The sequence below is a fragment of the Megascapheus bottae genome, chromosome 1, assembly GCF_031878675.1.
Source record: "Megascapheus bottae isolate mThoBot1 chromosome 1, mThoBot2.hap1, whole genome shotgun sequence".
Classification (NCBI taxonomy): domain Eukaryota; kingdom Metazoa; phylum Chordata; class Mammalia; order Rodentia; family Geomyidae; genus Megascapheus; species Megascapheus bottae.
This window is the reverse complement of record NC_143509.1, coordinates 38450714-38464774: the sequence shown is the minus strand read 5'-3', so window position 1 is coordinate 38464774 and position 14061 is coordinate 38450714. Positions and strand designations below refer to the sequence as shown.

The 14061-nt window shown below is 43.7% G+C and overlaps 1 protein-coding gene and 1 pseudogene across 1 annotated transcript; one reads left to right on the top strand and one right to left on the bottom strand.

The window, feature by feature from the left end:
- Positions 1-484: 484 nt before the first annotated feature.
- On the bottom strand, positions 485-1579 carry LOC150068962 (uncharacterized; annotated as a pseudogene).
- A 10301-nt stretch (positions 1580-11880) lies between these two features.
- Positions 11881-13353, top strand: LOC150068961 (uncharacterized). Its single transcript, XM_090331107.1, has 2 exons — positions 11881-12122; positions 12222-13353. Exons 1-2 carry the CDS (start codon positions 12077-12079, stop codon positions 12602-12604), a joined length of 429 nt encoding a protein of 142 aa, XP_090187233.1. The 5' UTR covers positions 11881-12076; the 3' UTR covers positions 12605-13353.
- Positions 13354-14061: the final 708 nt, after the last annotated feature.

Here is a 14061-nt window from a genome sequence, read left to right as displayed (position 1 = left end):
CCCGGGACAATATAGCCTGAGTCCTCAGGATTTTCCTTGCTCCCATCTCGTAGCCTGCTTCCCAGTGTGGGTAAAGGTGGCATTGATTAGGGAGGATTGAAGGCCTTGGCCCTGAGGCCTGAATGTTATAGGATCCCCTCCAGTCCAGCCAGTATTGCCCATATTGGTTTCATATCCCTAGTTCCAACAATAGTAGTCGCTTGGGCTGCCACATTTTGACATTTAAAAAGTGACTTTCACATTTTGACATTCATTTTCCCTGTGAACATATATACCAACCCCTCCACTGACATTATGGGAAGTCATCCACCACACCACCATATGTCAACATGCATCTAACGCACAGATGGTCTTTAGATGGCACACGTGACCAGGATCCCAATGCTAGGCTGCACAGGTCAAATTGGAAGGTCGTTGGAAATTGAATTCCAGGCCCTAGTAGGGTAGCTTCATGGTCAAGGCAGCTGGCACTTCAGTCTTAGCTTTAAGGGATTATCCTTGGAGCGGTCCGCCCGCCACTGGGTGTCCTAAAGGTGAGGCATACTGATGTCTGGAATTGGATCCGCAGTCCTGGCATGGGGGTGATGGATCCATGAAGCGATGCCATCCACTTTGAGTGCAGTGGGTCATCAGGGGGGCCCTTCCAATGTGGTTCCAGTGTCTCTTGGCGATGTCTCTTTACCAGGACCCAGTCCCCTGATCTGAACAAATGGGGGCTAGGGACAGAAGCAGAATCATATAATGCTTTAAGTTGGGGTAACACATTTTTATGCACGAACTGCAAATAGTCAAGTTTACACAAAAATTCAGTATCATCCCAATCAGCAAGCAATTCAGTCCGAAGGCTTAGGGATAATGGGTGAGGGGTCCCCATACATTATTTCAAAAGGAGTAAAGCCAAGCTGGTAGGGAGAATTTCTTACTCTACACATTGCAAAAGGAAGGAGTGACATCCAGTCTGGGCCAGTCTCCAAGGCCAATTTGTTTAAGGTCTCATTTGAGTTCGATTCATTCTTTCTACCTGTCCTAAACTCTGGGGTCTATAAGCACAACACAATTTCCCAGTTCAGTGGCTATTCCCTGACTTACTTTTGAGACAATGGCCGCTCCGTTGTCCGACCCAATGGTGGATGGGAAGCCATACCTGGATAGGATTTCTTCCAAGATCTTCTTAGTAACGACATTTGCAGTCTCATGCTTTGTTGGATAGGCTTCAACCCATCCTGAAAAGGGGTCTACAAAAACTAGCAAATATTGTATCCAAATTTTCCAGGTTTAATTTCTGTGAAATCTACTTCCCAATACGTACCTGACCTATACCCACAGAGGCGAGCTCCTTCTGTAACCAGTTAGTTGGAGGCATTGGTGAGCTGACAGGCCTTACAATTTTTAACAACATCCTCAATAAGTTGATTTCCATTCCTAATTTTCACTTTGGAGTGTCGGAGCAAGTCCTGCATTCTTTGAGTTCCCATGTGAGAAACTCGGTGGATCCCCTTAAGAATCCCCTTACCCAGCCCTTGTGGCAAGATGAGTTTCCCCTCACAAGTTTTCCACTGTCCGGGGGTTTGTGGGCCATGAGAATTTTTGTTATCCATTCCAAGTCCTCTTGGGAATACTGAGGCACAGAATGCAACGCTCATGGCCCTGGATCTACTGGAGTCAATACTTGTGTTCTGGTCTGGAGGGCTGCTTCCTTGGCTGCCTGGTAGGCCAGACTATTCCCTCTAGTCACCGCATCAACTCCCTTTTGGTGACTGGGACAGTGCATGATGGCAATTTCTGCTGGTTCCCATAGGGCCCGGATGAGACTTAAAATCTTGTTTGTTTTTAATGGCTTTTCCTTCTGCTGTCATTAGCCCCCTTTCTTGGTAATGGCTCCATGGACATGCACAGTGGCAAAAGTGTACCGGTTGTCCATATAGATATTTAGTCTCTTTCCTTTTCCCATCTGTAAAGCTTTCGTTAGTGCCACTAGTTCCACTCTTTGTGCAGATGTTCCCTGGGTGAGTGCTTCTGCCCACAGTATCTCAGTGTCCGTAGTGACCGCCGTGCCTGCCTACCTCTTTCCATCTCGAATGAATCTGCTGCCGTCGGTGAACCAGGTATGCTCAAGATGTGATAGCGGTGAATCCAGCAAGTCTGGCCTGAGGCTGTGTGCTTGGGCTAGGACCTGCTCACAGTCATGCAGGGGCACTTCCAGATCCGGATCCGGCAGTAGAGTAGCTGGGTTTAAGGCTGTAGGTATGCAAAAGCTGATCCGCACAGGGTTAAGTAACAAGGTCTGGAAATGGACCATACCAGCATTGCTCATCCACCAGTCAGGCGGTTGTTTTAGCATTTCCTCTAGTGTGTGTGGAGTGGCCACGGTCAGGTTTTGTCCCAAAGTCAATTTATCAGCATCCTTTACTAAGAGAGCTGCCACAGCTCTCTTATTCTTAGACACGAGGGCCACCCAGCGCTGACAGGGTCTAATTTCTTTGACAAGTAGGCCACCGGCTATTTCCAAGGTCCAATTGCCTGGGTGAGCACTCCCTATGCTATTCCTTTATTTTTTGCCACAAATAGTATGAATGGTTTGTTCACATCAGGTAGGCCCAAGGTGGGGGCCTCCAGAAGGCTTCTCTTGATTGCCTCAAAGGCTTTTTGCATCTGCTCAGTCCAATGAAATTCGGGAAGATTTTTGGTGGCTTCATATAGAGGTTTGGCCATTTCAGTGAACCCAGATATCCAGAGCCAGCAAAAGCCTGTTGTTCCCAGGAACTCTCTGACCTGTCTGGCTGACTCAGGCACAGGGATTTTTAGCATGGTTTCTTTTCATGCATCCAACAGCCGATGTTTGCCCTCTTTGAGTATGAACCCTAGATAGGTGATTCAGGTTTACAGATTTGTGCCTTTTAGCGGATGCCCTATAGTCCAGGTTGCCAAGAGTATTTAAGAGCCTAGCCGTTCCCTTTAGACAGCTTTTCTGGTCTGGAGCAGCTATTAATAAGTCATCCACATATTGCGATAGACTTATTTCGGGATTTTTGGAGTGGAACTCACTCAGGTCTTCATGTAATGCCTCGTCAAAGATGGTTAGCAAGTTCTGGAATCCTTGAGGCAGCCTGGTCCAGGTTAATTGACCGCTTATCCCAATTTCAGGATCATGCCAAGTGAATGCAATGTAGGTTTGGCTCTCTGGGGCTAAGGGCAGGCTAAAGAAGGTATCCTTTAGGTCCAACACAACATACCTACCACACATGGCTCGGTGACAGGGAGCTCAGCAGGGTATAGGGGTTTGGGACTGTTGGGTGAATGCCCATTACCCTTTTGTTAACTTCTCTCAAATCTTGCACTGGTCTGTAATCATTGGAATTTGGCTTTTTGACAGGCAAAAGTGGAGTATTCCAGGCTGACTGGATGGACTTCAGGACCCCTAATTTTAACAATTTTCTGATATGGGGAGTGATCCCATTCTTTGCTTCTAGTGACATGGGATACTGGCGATCTTTTACTGGGTTGGCCCCAGCTTTGTGTTCCACAAAGATTGGAGGAACTCATTTTCCAGAGGCTTGGGATGCTTGGTATAGCCTATACTCTTAACTTACTAGTTATCAGTGTACTAACAGGCTTTCCCCTTAAGTCCGTCACAGAAGCCCTACTGCCTGTGAATTGTATCTGAGCTTTCATTTTTGTTAGGAGATCACATCCAAGCAACGGATAGGGGCAGTCAGGGATGACTAAAAATGAGTCGGTTACCCGGCCCACTCCCAAGTCCACTGTTCTTCGGGTAGTCCATTTATAGGGTTTAGTGCCAGTCGCACCTTGTACCCATGTAGTTTTAGTGGACATCGGCCCTCTCGGGGCCAATAACACTGAATTTTCTGCTCCCGTATCTACCATAAATGTCAGCGGGTTCCCCTCCACTTTCAATGTTACCCTAGCCTCAGGGAGGGGGTCTGAGCCCCTACTCCCTCAGTCACTATCCTCAGCCAGCTCTAAGGCTGGCAACACTCTTGATCCTACTTTCTGTTCTTTTTCCTTGTTCTTGGCTAGGTCTGGGCAATTATTGATCCAATGCCCCTCTCCTTGCAATAGGTACACTGATTCTTCCCTACTCTCGACTGGGGTTTGGGTTTCTGCTCCTTAATTGGAGAAAAGGGTCATCTTGCATGGAAGTCAGGATTTCCCTGAGAGCCTTCTTGTGTTGTGCCTGTTGCTGCTCCAATTCTAGCTAAACTCTTTTCCTTGGCTCTAATCTCTCTTTTCACACTCGATTTCACGTTCTCTGTCTTTCCTTTCCTGTCTTTGTTCTTCTGTCTCTTTCTTATTGTATAGCTTCTCCGCCACTGCCACTAGATCCCTAACATTTTTTACCAAGTCTGTCTAGAGCCTGCAACTTTCGCTTTATGCCTGGCGCAGCCTGATTTATGTAGGCAAACATAATCATCTGAGTGGACTTCTGGGTCTCAAGATCATATGGGGTGGATTGACTAAAGGCTTCCATGAGCCACTCAAGATATACTGCCAGACTTACACTGTCTCCCTGTCTAATATCATAACCTTTGGCCATATTTGTAGGTCAGCGGGAGCCGCTGCCTTGAGATCTGCCAACAGAGCCTGGTGATAGATGGGAAGCTACCTTCAGCCATATTGTAGTCCCACACTGGTCGGGTCTCGGGAAAATAGGCAGCGATCAGGGCAGGATCTGTGAGGGGGGCTCTAGTGGGGCTGGGGACAAGTCTCCAGGCCGCTTCCCAGATATGGTCTCTCTCCTCAGGAGTGAAAAAGGACCTATAAAAGCTGACAAAATTATCCCAAGTGGGCTGGTGTGTGAAAAGAATAGTTTCAAGCAAGCAAATTAAATCCTGGGGTTTCTCAGAAAAGGGTGCATTTTGAGTACGCCAATCGTAAAGATCACTAGTAGCAAATGGCCAGTATTGGAACTGTTGTCAACCATCTGCATCCTCAGGACCTATAGGGCGAAGAGGAAGGGAAACAGAATTGTGAGGAAGCTACAATGTCCTCTATCATAGCTGGTTCGAATGAAACAGGGAACTTGGTAGCTGGCAGTTACAGTTGGAAGAAAAAGAGGAGGTCAGTTGGAGAGCTTAAAAGAGGGTCTCATTCCTTTTGCTACTTCTGTTGATAAAGATTTTTCCTCACGAGCAGCACACTTGGTAATTATCTTCAACAAAAGATTAGTCATGGGTGCTATGTAGATGGGGGTTTATTAAGCTGCTGTTTTGGAAAGACGAAAAGAGGGGAAAGTGGGGGGAGAGAGGAGGAGGAGGAGAGAGACACAGACACAGAGACACAGAGAGACAGGGACATTTGCAGTAGTCTTACAACTGAGTTTACCAGTCAAGTAAATGTACACCTAAGTCAAGGTCTAGCCTCCCTTATGTGGCAGTGAGGCAGCGAGAGCCAAAGGCTTCCAGCAATTAATAAGGATGAGAATTGATTGGTTCTCAGAAAGTAACAGAAGAGAAAGGAAAAGAAAGAAGACTAAGAGAGAGGGTGAAAGAAAAAGAGGGAGAGATAGAGAGAGAAATACAGCATCCCCTATAAGGACAAGAGCCCTCCAGTCTTGAATCTTAGGAAAGATAAGCACATGAAAGGAGAGAAAGAAGGCAGAGACCTCGGCAGAACAGAACACCTCTGTATGTTTTATTTCTCTATCTGTTTTTTTTTATTTTAACACATAGAAAGGGACTTCTACCATATTTTATAACTACATATGGTATAACTGCATGTGGTATAAGTAAAAACAACTTTGTGTTACATTTGATAATAATATTAGATTGTTAAGATCTTTTTTGGGTGTGAGAGGTCATGGGGCTTGAACTCATCCTGGGTGCTGTCCCTGAGCTCTTCAGCAAAATGCTACCGCCCTACCCTTGAGTCATCCCCACTTCCCATTTTATAGAGATTAATTAGAGATAAGAATCTCAGTTCCTTTTGGAACTGGCCTTGAACCTTGATTCTCATATCTCAGTCTCCTGAGTAGCAAGGATTACAACTTGAGCCACCACGCCCAGTAATATTTTTATAATTGGAAGCATCATGATGATATTTGACAGAACATGCCCTAGAAAGGGCAATAGACAGAATAAGTGGATTCACAGATTATAAATCTCAATCTTCATTCTTAAGATACTGGCCCTTCATCAATTTCTCCCCATATAAAGAGAAAAAATCATAATAGAAAAACCTAATGAGTACACCAGAGTGTTAATAATATTAACATAAAGGTCATCTATTTAAAAAATTGGAGTGATATTTATGGCTGTACCCAATGCATTTGTTTGTTTGTATTGGGAAAATAAATTAATCATGGAAAATTTTCTGGAAAAATGGCCTTTTTCAGAATGTGTGTCAGTTGGGTCATATTGGAGTTCGTGATTTTTCAAGTAGTGCCCAGGGAACCAATGCTTCTTCAAGGTTTATGAAGAGTTCTGCTTGAGAACTTTTTCTGCTCTAATCTACTACTAGAATCATATGCCTAAGATATTCTGGATCAGTATTTTTCTGTTAGATTCAGGTGCCTTTTCTGGGGCCAGAAGTCCTGGCCCTATACCTCCGCACTTGGATAACAGATAACAAAGTGAGATAACCAAGGGACAGCAAAAGAGATGAGAGATAGCATAGTACGTTAAGGACAACAATCACTCATTATATGGCCTTTGTTTCTATATCCTAGATGTCCTTTCATTTAGTGTCATACTATATGGCCTTATGTATATAGGTTTTGCTCTAAGTAGCTCATCTTTTTCATTCTATGATACAGAGTTGAAAGATTTGGATGTGCTGGAATCCTTGTGAAATCTGCCGTCAATCCAAATGTAGTTTTAAATCTTTTTTCATAAAACTAAAAGATCAGGAGTCATGTAAAGAATATAGACCTACTTCTCAAAGCTTGCATGTATCTCTTCCAGTAACTTATGATCGTTTACTATCATAAGACTTATATTGAATGATGGGTAGTACAGAAGCAAATGTATAATTCCCTTTGCCATTACTGTCATCTTTGAGCAAAGATACATTGTTCCATTGTTAATATTATACAGTGGCTCACTTGGTAGTATTGGTCATTAAGCCTTTGAATATTCAAGGCCAGATCCATACTCTTCTAAAAGCTTACATACTCAAAATTTATTTCCCAAGTAGGAAAGCTGAGAGATCGATTGCTAACTGTAATAATTCTAAGGGACCTCTGCATTTCCTGAGTTGGTAAACTTTACAATTAGATGGAGCGGGGAGTCATGAAGGGAAATTTGGGAGAAATTGAGAGGGGTGGTATCCCGTTCATAAAATAATGGACTCATAAGTATAACTCCTCTGTACATCATTTTTGCAGTATTTTTTGAAAAAAATCATTGCACTTTTAAAAGTAAAACAAAATAAAAATATTAAAGCATAAAAAGTTTTGATAATTGTATAATTTTGACCTGGACTGGATTATGACTTATTTCTTTGTGTTTTGCTTTTTATACTAGATAGATTATACTCAATAATGGTCACTGGATTACAGAGTAGTGTTTGCTTCATTTTTGAGACTCTCCAGTTTTTCTACCATGACTGGACCAGTATATATTTCCACCCAGAGTCTATTAGGGTTCCTATTCTATCACATTCATACCAGCATCTCTTCTGTTTTCCTCCTTGATGCCATTCTTACTGAAGTGGGATTGAATATCAACATTCTTTTGAGTTTTCTTTATGGCCAGCCACTTTCAGCATTTCTTTGAGTTTCTTCTGGCTATTTTTATTATTTCTTCAGGGAAGAATCCAAATACCCTTCCTGTACTGCACAGCCTGCTACAAGACAAAACAAATCAAAACTAAACCCACATAAGTAATAGTTGCCCGAAGATGAAAGCTATCTGAGTGGATCTGTTAACAGTAACGGCTACATAAGCTAAAATCTGTTTTTTGAAGACCTTGAATGTCCCACTTCCCATGTTGCTTTGTCTGCCTCCTAGTCCACCTATTTGTTCCTCCCTGGTCATAGCTGGTCCTATCCATTTTTGTTGCTAGAAGTATTTCAATTTATATTTTGGTCAGTATATTGAAAGGTTACCTTTTCCTTCTATCACAGACAGTTGAAATGTGGACTTTCTAGCTCATGATATAGTTTAACACTGCAAGCAAGCAGCCCCTGCACTCTTGTAGGAAAGTATGCCTTTTCCCTCATGTGATAGACCTGAAAAAAATTGATAGACTGTTTTAAAAATGAATGCTTGTGTAATTCAGTTAGCATGATTTTCATTAATGAGTTCACAAAGACATAATCAGTGGTCACAGTGAAGCAGCCCTCTTCAGTAAAGGAACTAAAATAGCAGCAGTGTCACACTGAACAGACCTTACTAAGATAAGGATCTGCAGTCTTGGGTGCAACTGTAAGATTTATGTTTGCCTAAGTAGTAGTATTTAAGCTGTGATAAAAGTGTGGTTGAGATGTCTGCCTTGGAATGTCATAAGCACATTTATGCCACTGTAACTATCAAATCTTCATAATCTTGCCCTAAGGCCCCATTATTGCCCGACAATTACCTGTGCACCTGTAGCTACAACTAGCACAGTCACTAGCTCTACAGTGACTAACAAAGCTAAATGCAACATAAATCTTGAAAAAGCCATTAATATCTAAACCACACAGTATGATAATAGTACTGTAGATATGAGATACATTTAGAACATCTGACCTTGAATGTTGGAGACATGTAAGTGCTGCCTGATGTTTCAGGACTCGTCTAGAGCATTCCCGTATACATCTTATTGAGGGTGTATGTTGCACAATTAAATTAGTAAAAGAATTTTGTCATGTCAGACCTCAAGGAGAGTAGCTTTTGCCACTATCAAATATATTTTGTTGATGGAAAATGCTGTTTTAAACTTTTTTCCAAGCAATTTAAACAGGTAGGCAATAGGAAGATTTTTCTCAATTGTTCATCTTTATAAGGTGTGGTGGATATGTACAAATGTAATGAACCAGATCTCTGTCCATGCCGACACTTTGTGCTTTTGAGGTTTCATGTAGAATTTTGCTTAATAATAGTAAGAAACAACAGATTGTTTACACCAACACAAACATGCACACACCCACACACACCAATTCTAAGTGGAGAATCCCTACTCTATTTGTACAAATCATATTACATATTTTAACAAGTTGCATGACTGTATTTAACTGCATAAATTCTTGTATCAACCAGAAAAAGAGAAAAAAAACCAAGGACAGCCCTCAGGCCCTGAGCTCAAACCAATGACTGGCAAAAAATATCACATTGCTAAATGCAAAAGTTCATTTGATGAACTGAATTTATGCAACTTTTTGGTAGTCATAATTCCTCTTCAATATCTTTAATACTTACCCAGCCAAGCATGTATGTGTAATCCAAAATCGAAACATGGCTACCCAAACAGGAGATCAGTTCTTGTTGATCTGTGTCTAGCCCACATTTAGTTTGAATATAAAGTTACATAATTGATGGAACCATATGAAAACAATATGAGAGAATGTGGAGAAATGGAGAAATATATAATACTATAGTAGAATTTTAGTATCTTTTAGACTATGACCCCATTGTACAAAATTTTTCCTTTTTTTTGCACTATGCAAAGAGCATTCCCCAGTCAATCTGTTCTTGCACACCAAGTCCTCCTCAAGATCTAAATAAAATAATTATTAAATTGAGGTAATTTCCAAAATTAATAGATTAATATCCCACTGCAGATACTGAATAAATACAATTTTTTCGAAGAAATTTAGTATCAAGAAGCTCACAAATGAGCTTTACCTTGTGCCCTTTGCAAGAAAGATTTCTCCCTAGGTTGACTTCTCTCAGATTCAATGAGACTTGGTTGAGGGGTTGGGTTCTGGGAGGGTACAGTCTTCAACCACTGTAGAACAAGGTTTAGAAGAGATGGATTTAAAATGTTCTAAGTAGGGTGGGGAGTTTGGTCTAGTGGTAGAGTGCTTGCCTAGCATGCACGAAGACCTGGGTTTAATTCCTTGGTACCACATACTTAGAAAAAGCCAGAAGTAGTGCTGAGGCTCTAGGATATAGAAACAAAAGCCATATAATGAGTGATTGCTGTCCTTAATGTACTATGTTATCTCTCATCTCTTTTGCTGTCCCTTGGTTATCTCATATTGTTATAGTATCTCACTTTGTTATCTGATAATATTGGGTATATTCGTATTTGGTTATTTGAAATTGGATAGGGAAGGGGGGAAAACAAGATGAGAGGTGGGGGTGGGTGGAGGGAAATGGGTACCAAGACATGAGAAAGGGTATCAATGTATGTGAATTTATGCACCTTCTATCTGGCAAAATATAATGTATCCCTTCTATTAATTACAATGAAAATATATATAAAAATGTTCTAAGTAATTAGAAGAATATTTGAAGTAAGCCAATTGGCTGCTAATACAACCCTCATGTCCAGCTCTCAGAGCAGGTGTTTCGTAGCCTGGTGCCCTCCTCTCCTGAGCCTCTTCACCCCTTATGGTTCAGTGTCCTAATCATGACCACAGCGGTTTCTTGCCCCTTTGTCTTCCAGAGAAGATGCTTTTCTACCACTTGCTGGGTGTCAGAGTACATATGGGGCCCTAGGGCCTCCCTGGTTTCTGTTCTTGTGGCAGTCTTGCCTCTCATAGTGGACCATGACCACTTCTTGTGTGTGTCTAGGCAAGTGGTAAAATTGCCAGGTTTTTCCATTTGTTTACTCTCCCCATCACTATGTTTAAATCTTTCCGAACTCGTAATAAATGACCCTTGCCTCTTTGCTTTGAATTCGGCCTCTGGTGGTTCTTTTGGGGTCCTAGCAATTCGGGTACAACATTTGGTGCTTTGGCTGGGAACCCCCAAGCCCACCCAGACGCCTAGTCAACGGGTTGTGGAAAAATCACTGTAAATAGGTCGGCTTCATTTGTCTCTGTGTATTATGTAGTGTCTGTTAATCTGTTAATCTGGGTTGCTTACAGGTTTTGTATCTGGGTCAATGAAGAGTCCTGGTGGACACGTTATAGGACTGTTTATGGGGCTGGTGGGCGACGTCCCCTGGACACCACCTGGGGCTATCTGTATTAAGGAATAATAGCCCATCTGGTCATGCAGGATTTAGCCTGAAGTGCGCTTGTGGTTTGTGTTTGTGTCTGCTCCACGTATTTCTGTTTGTAACAATTTCACTTTTAAGATTTGAATAACACTGTTTTGCAGGTTGCAGGTCACTCCTGCACTGTCATCTCCAACCCGAGATGATGGCGAGTCTGTCTCTCCTTTGATTTGGGCATTTCCCTCTGAGATGGGTCAAACAGACTACCCCGCTTACTCTCCTAAGGACAAATTTTCAGGATGTTAGAAGCAGGGGCTTTGACTTGAGTGTGGAAGTCAAGAAAGGCAAACTAATTACCCTTTGTAATTGAGTGGCCGACCTTTGATGTTGGATGGCCCCCGGAGGGCACTTTCAGCCTCCCCATAATATGGAAGTTAAGGGAAAAGATATTTTTATCAGAACGGTCTGGCCACCCTGATCAGATTTCTTATATTCTTGTTTGGCAGGATCAGGTAGAGGACCCTCCTGCTTGTTTATCTCCCTTTCTTCCCTCAACTAGTGATGTCTTGGCCAGGCTGATGCCCCCGACCACTCAAGCCCTCAGCTCCCCTTTACCCAGTCCTGGCCGACAGTACAAACCCCCTTGAACCCTCTCCACACTTTCCTCCTCCTTTCAATTCACAACTTTCTATGCCAGCAGGAGAAACAGAGGCGCCTTCCCTGGACAAGGTGGAGGTGAAAGTGGCCGCCCTAAAAGCTGTGAGAGAAATCAGCACTGGAGGCCCAGCGGGCAGGACATGGGGATGTGCCCAGCGCGCGGCGAGCCCGCACCTTCCGGATTCCACAATGGCCCTCCTGCTGTGTGAAATAGGTTTTCCAGATGACACTGGGAATCCTAGGTTCCAGTATTGGCCTTTTTCTACCAGTGACCTCTATAATTGGAAAACCCAGAATGCTCGTTTTTCTGATAACCCCAAAGATTTGATCTCTCTTCTAGACAGTGTTATGTTCACTCACCAGCCCACCTGGGATGATTGTCAGCAGCTCCTCCGAATCCTGTTCACCACGGAGGAGAGGTAAAGGATCCAAGTTGAGGCCAGGAAACTGGTCCCTGGCGACAATGGGCAGCCCACTGTTAATCCAGATTTGATTAATGATACTTTTCCCTTAACTAGACCTCCCCAGGATAAATGGGACCACAACACAGCAGAAGGTAGGGGAAGGCTATGAGTGTATCGCCAGACTAATGGCGGGCGTCCGGGCTGCTGCTCACAAGCCCACTAATTTGGCTAAGGTGTATTCAGTTTTTCAAGGTAAAGCAGAAACTCCCTTTGGGTATTTAGAGACACTAATGGAAGCCTTTAGACAGTTCACCCCAATGGACCCCGAGGCCCCTGAGAATCAGGCAGCTGTGGTCATGTCCTTTGTTAACCAGGTGGCTCCGGATATTAAGAGGAAGCAACAGAAATTAGAGGACCTAGAAAGAAAAAGTATCCAAGACTTACTTAGGATTGCTCAGAGAGTTTTTAATAATAGGGATGCCCCAGAGGAGAAATAGCTGAGAGCAACAGAAAGAATGACTAAAGTACTGGCTGCCATAGTTCAACAGGGAAGACCACCACAAAGAGGTTCATGTGGCCCACAACCTCCAAGGCCCCAGGTCAAAATCTGAGCAAAGATCAATGTGCCTAATGTAAAGAGTTTGGTCACTGGGCTAGGGAATGCCCGAAAAAGAAAAAGAACAGGTCAGACCAGTGGCCACGAAAACCTTCCATGTTAGTCACTCATGATGTGGAGGACTAGGGAAGACGGGGTTCAGATCCCCTCCCCAAACCTAGGGTAACCCTGCACGTGGAGGGGACTCCTGTCCAGTTTTTAGTGGACACAGGAGCTCAGCATTCGGTTCTTACTAAGCCTCAAGGAAAACTCTCCACAGCTACATCGTGGGTGAAGGGGGCTACAGGAATAAAGAAATACCTCTGGACAACTCAAAGGATGGTGGACCTGGGAGCCGGTAAGGTGTCGCATTCCTTCCTAGTCATCCCTGTATGCACCCCCACCCCTTATTGGGGAGAGACTTATTTACCAAGTTGGGGGCTCAGATTTACTTCCTGCCAGGTGGACCCAAGGTGACACACTCCCAGGGCGGGCCACTGTCAATACTGACCTTAGCACTAGAAGGTGAGTATTGCCTTCATCAGCAACAGACCCCCCCAATCCAGGAATCCATGTCTGGCTTAAACAGTTTCCAGAAGCATGGGCAGAAACTGGAGGGATGGGATTAGCTAAGCACCACCCAGCACTCTACATAGAAACAAAACCTGGGGCCAACAAAACCTGGGGTCAGACAGTACCCCATGTCCCTGGAGGCTTAGGTGGGAATAACTCCTCACATTTGCTGCCTCCTAGAGCAGGGAGTGCTACAACCCTGTCAGTCAGCCTGGAACACTCCATTACTGCCGGTATGCAAACCTCACACCGGAGAATACCAGCCGATGCAGGACTTAAGAGAGGTTAACAAGTGGGTTATGGACATACACCCAACTGTGCCTAATCCTTATACCCTCCTGAGTACTCTTGACCCTGAATAACAGTGGTATACAGTCCTGGATTTAAAAGATGCCTTCTTCAGTTTGCTTTTGGCCCCCAAAAGCCAAGAACTTTTTGTGTTCGAGTGGACCGACCGAGAAGGGCATTAATGGGCAACTGACCAGGACCCGACTGCCATAAGGATTTGAAAACTCACCCATACTGTTTGACAAGGCCCTCCATGAGGATCTAAGTGAGTACAGACAGAAACACTCCAACTTGGCCCTCCTAAAGTATGTCAATGATCTTCTAATAGCGGCACAGACTCTCGAGGGGTGCATCCAAGGGATGAAGGACCTCCAACAGGCTTTAGGAAAGCTGGGCTACCGAGCCTCGGCTAAGAAAGCACAGATCTGCAAGACTGAGGTAACCTATTTAGGGTACCTACTGAGAGGAGGGCAAAGGTGGCTAACTGCCACCCGTAAA

What these genes read in the sequence shown, in the direction of transcription:
- LOC150068961 (XM_090331107.1), top strand. Translation starts at nt 12,077, where the DNA reads ATGATTGTCAGCAGCTCCTCCGAATCCTGTTCACCACGGAGGAGAG. An exon ending in CTGTTCACCACGGAGGAGAG is followed by an intron (nt 12,123 to 12,221) that starts GTAAAGGATCCA and finishes TCCCTTAACTAG; the next exon opens with ACCTCCCCAGGATAAATGGG.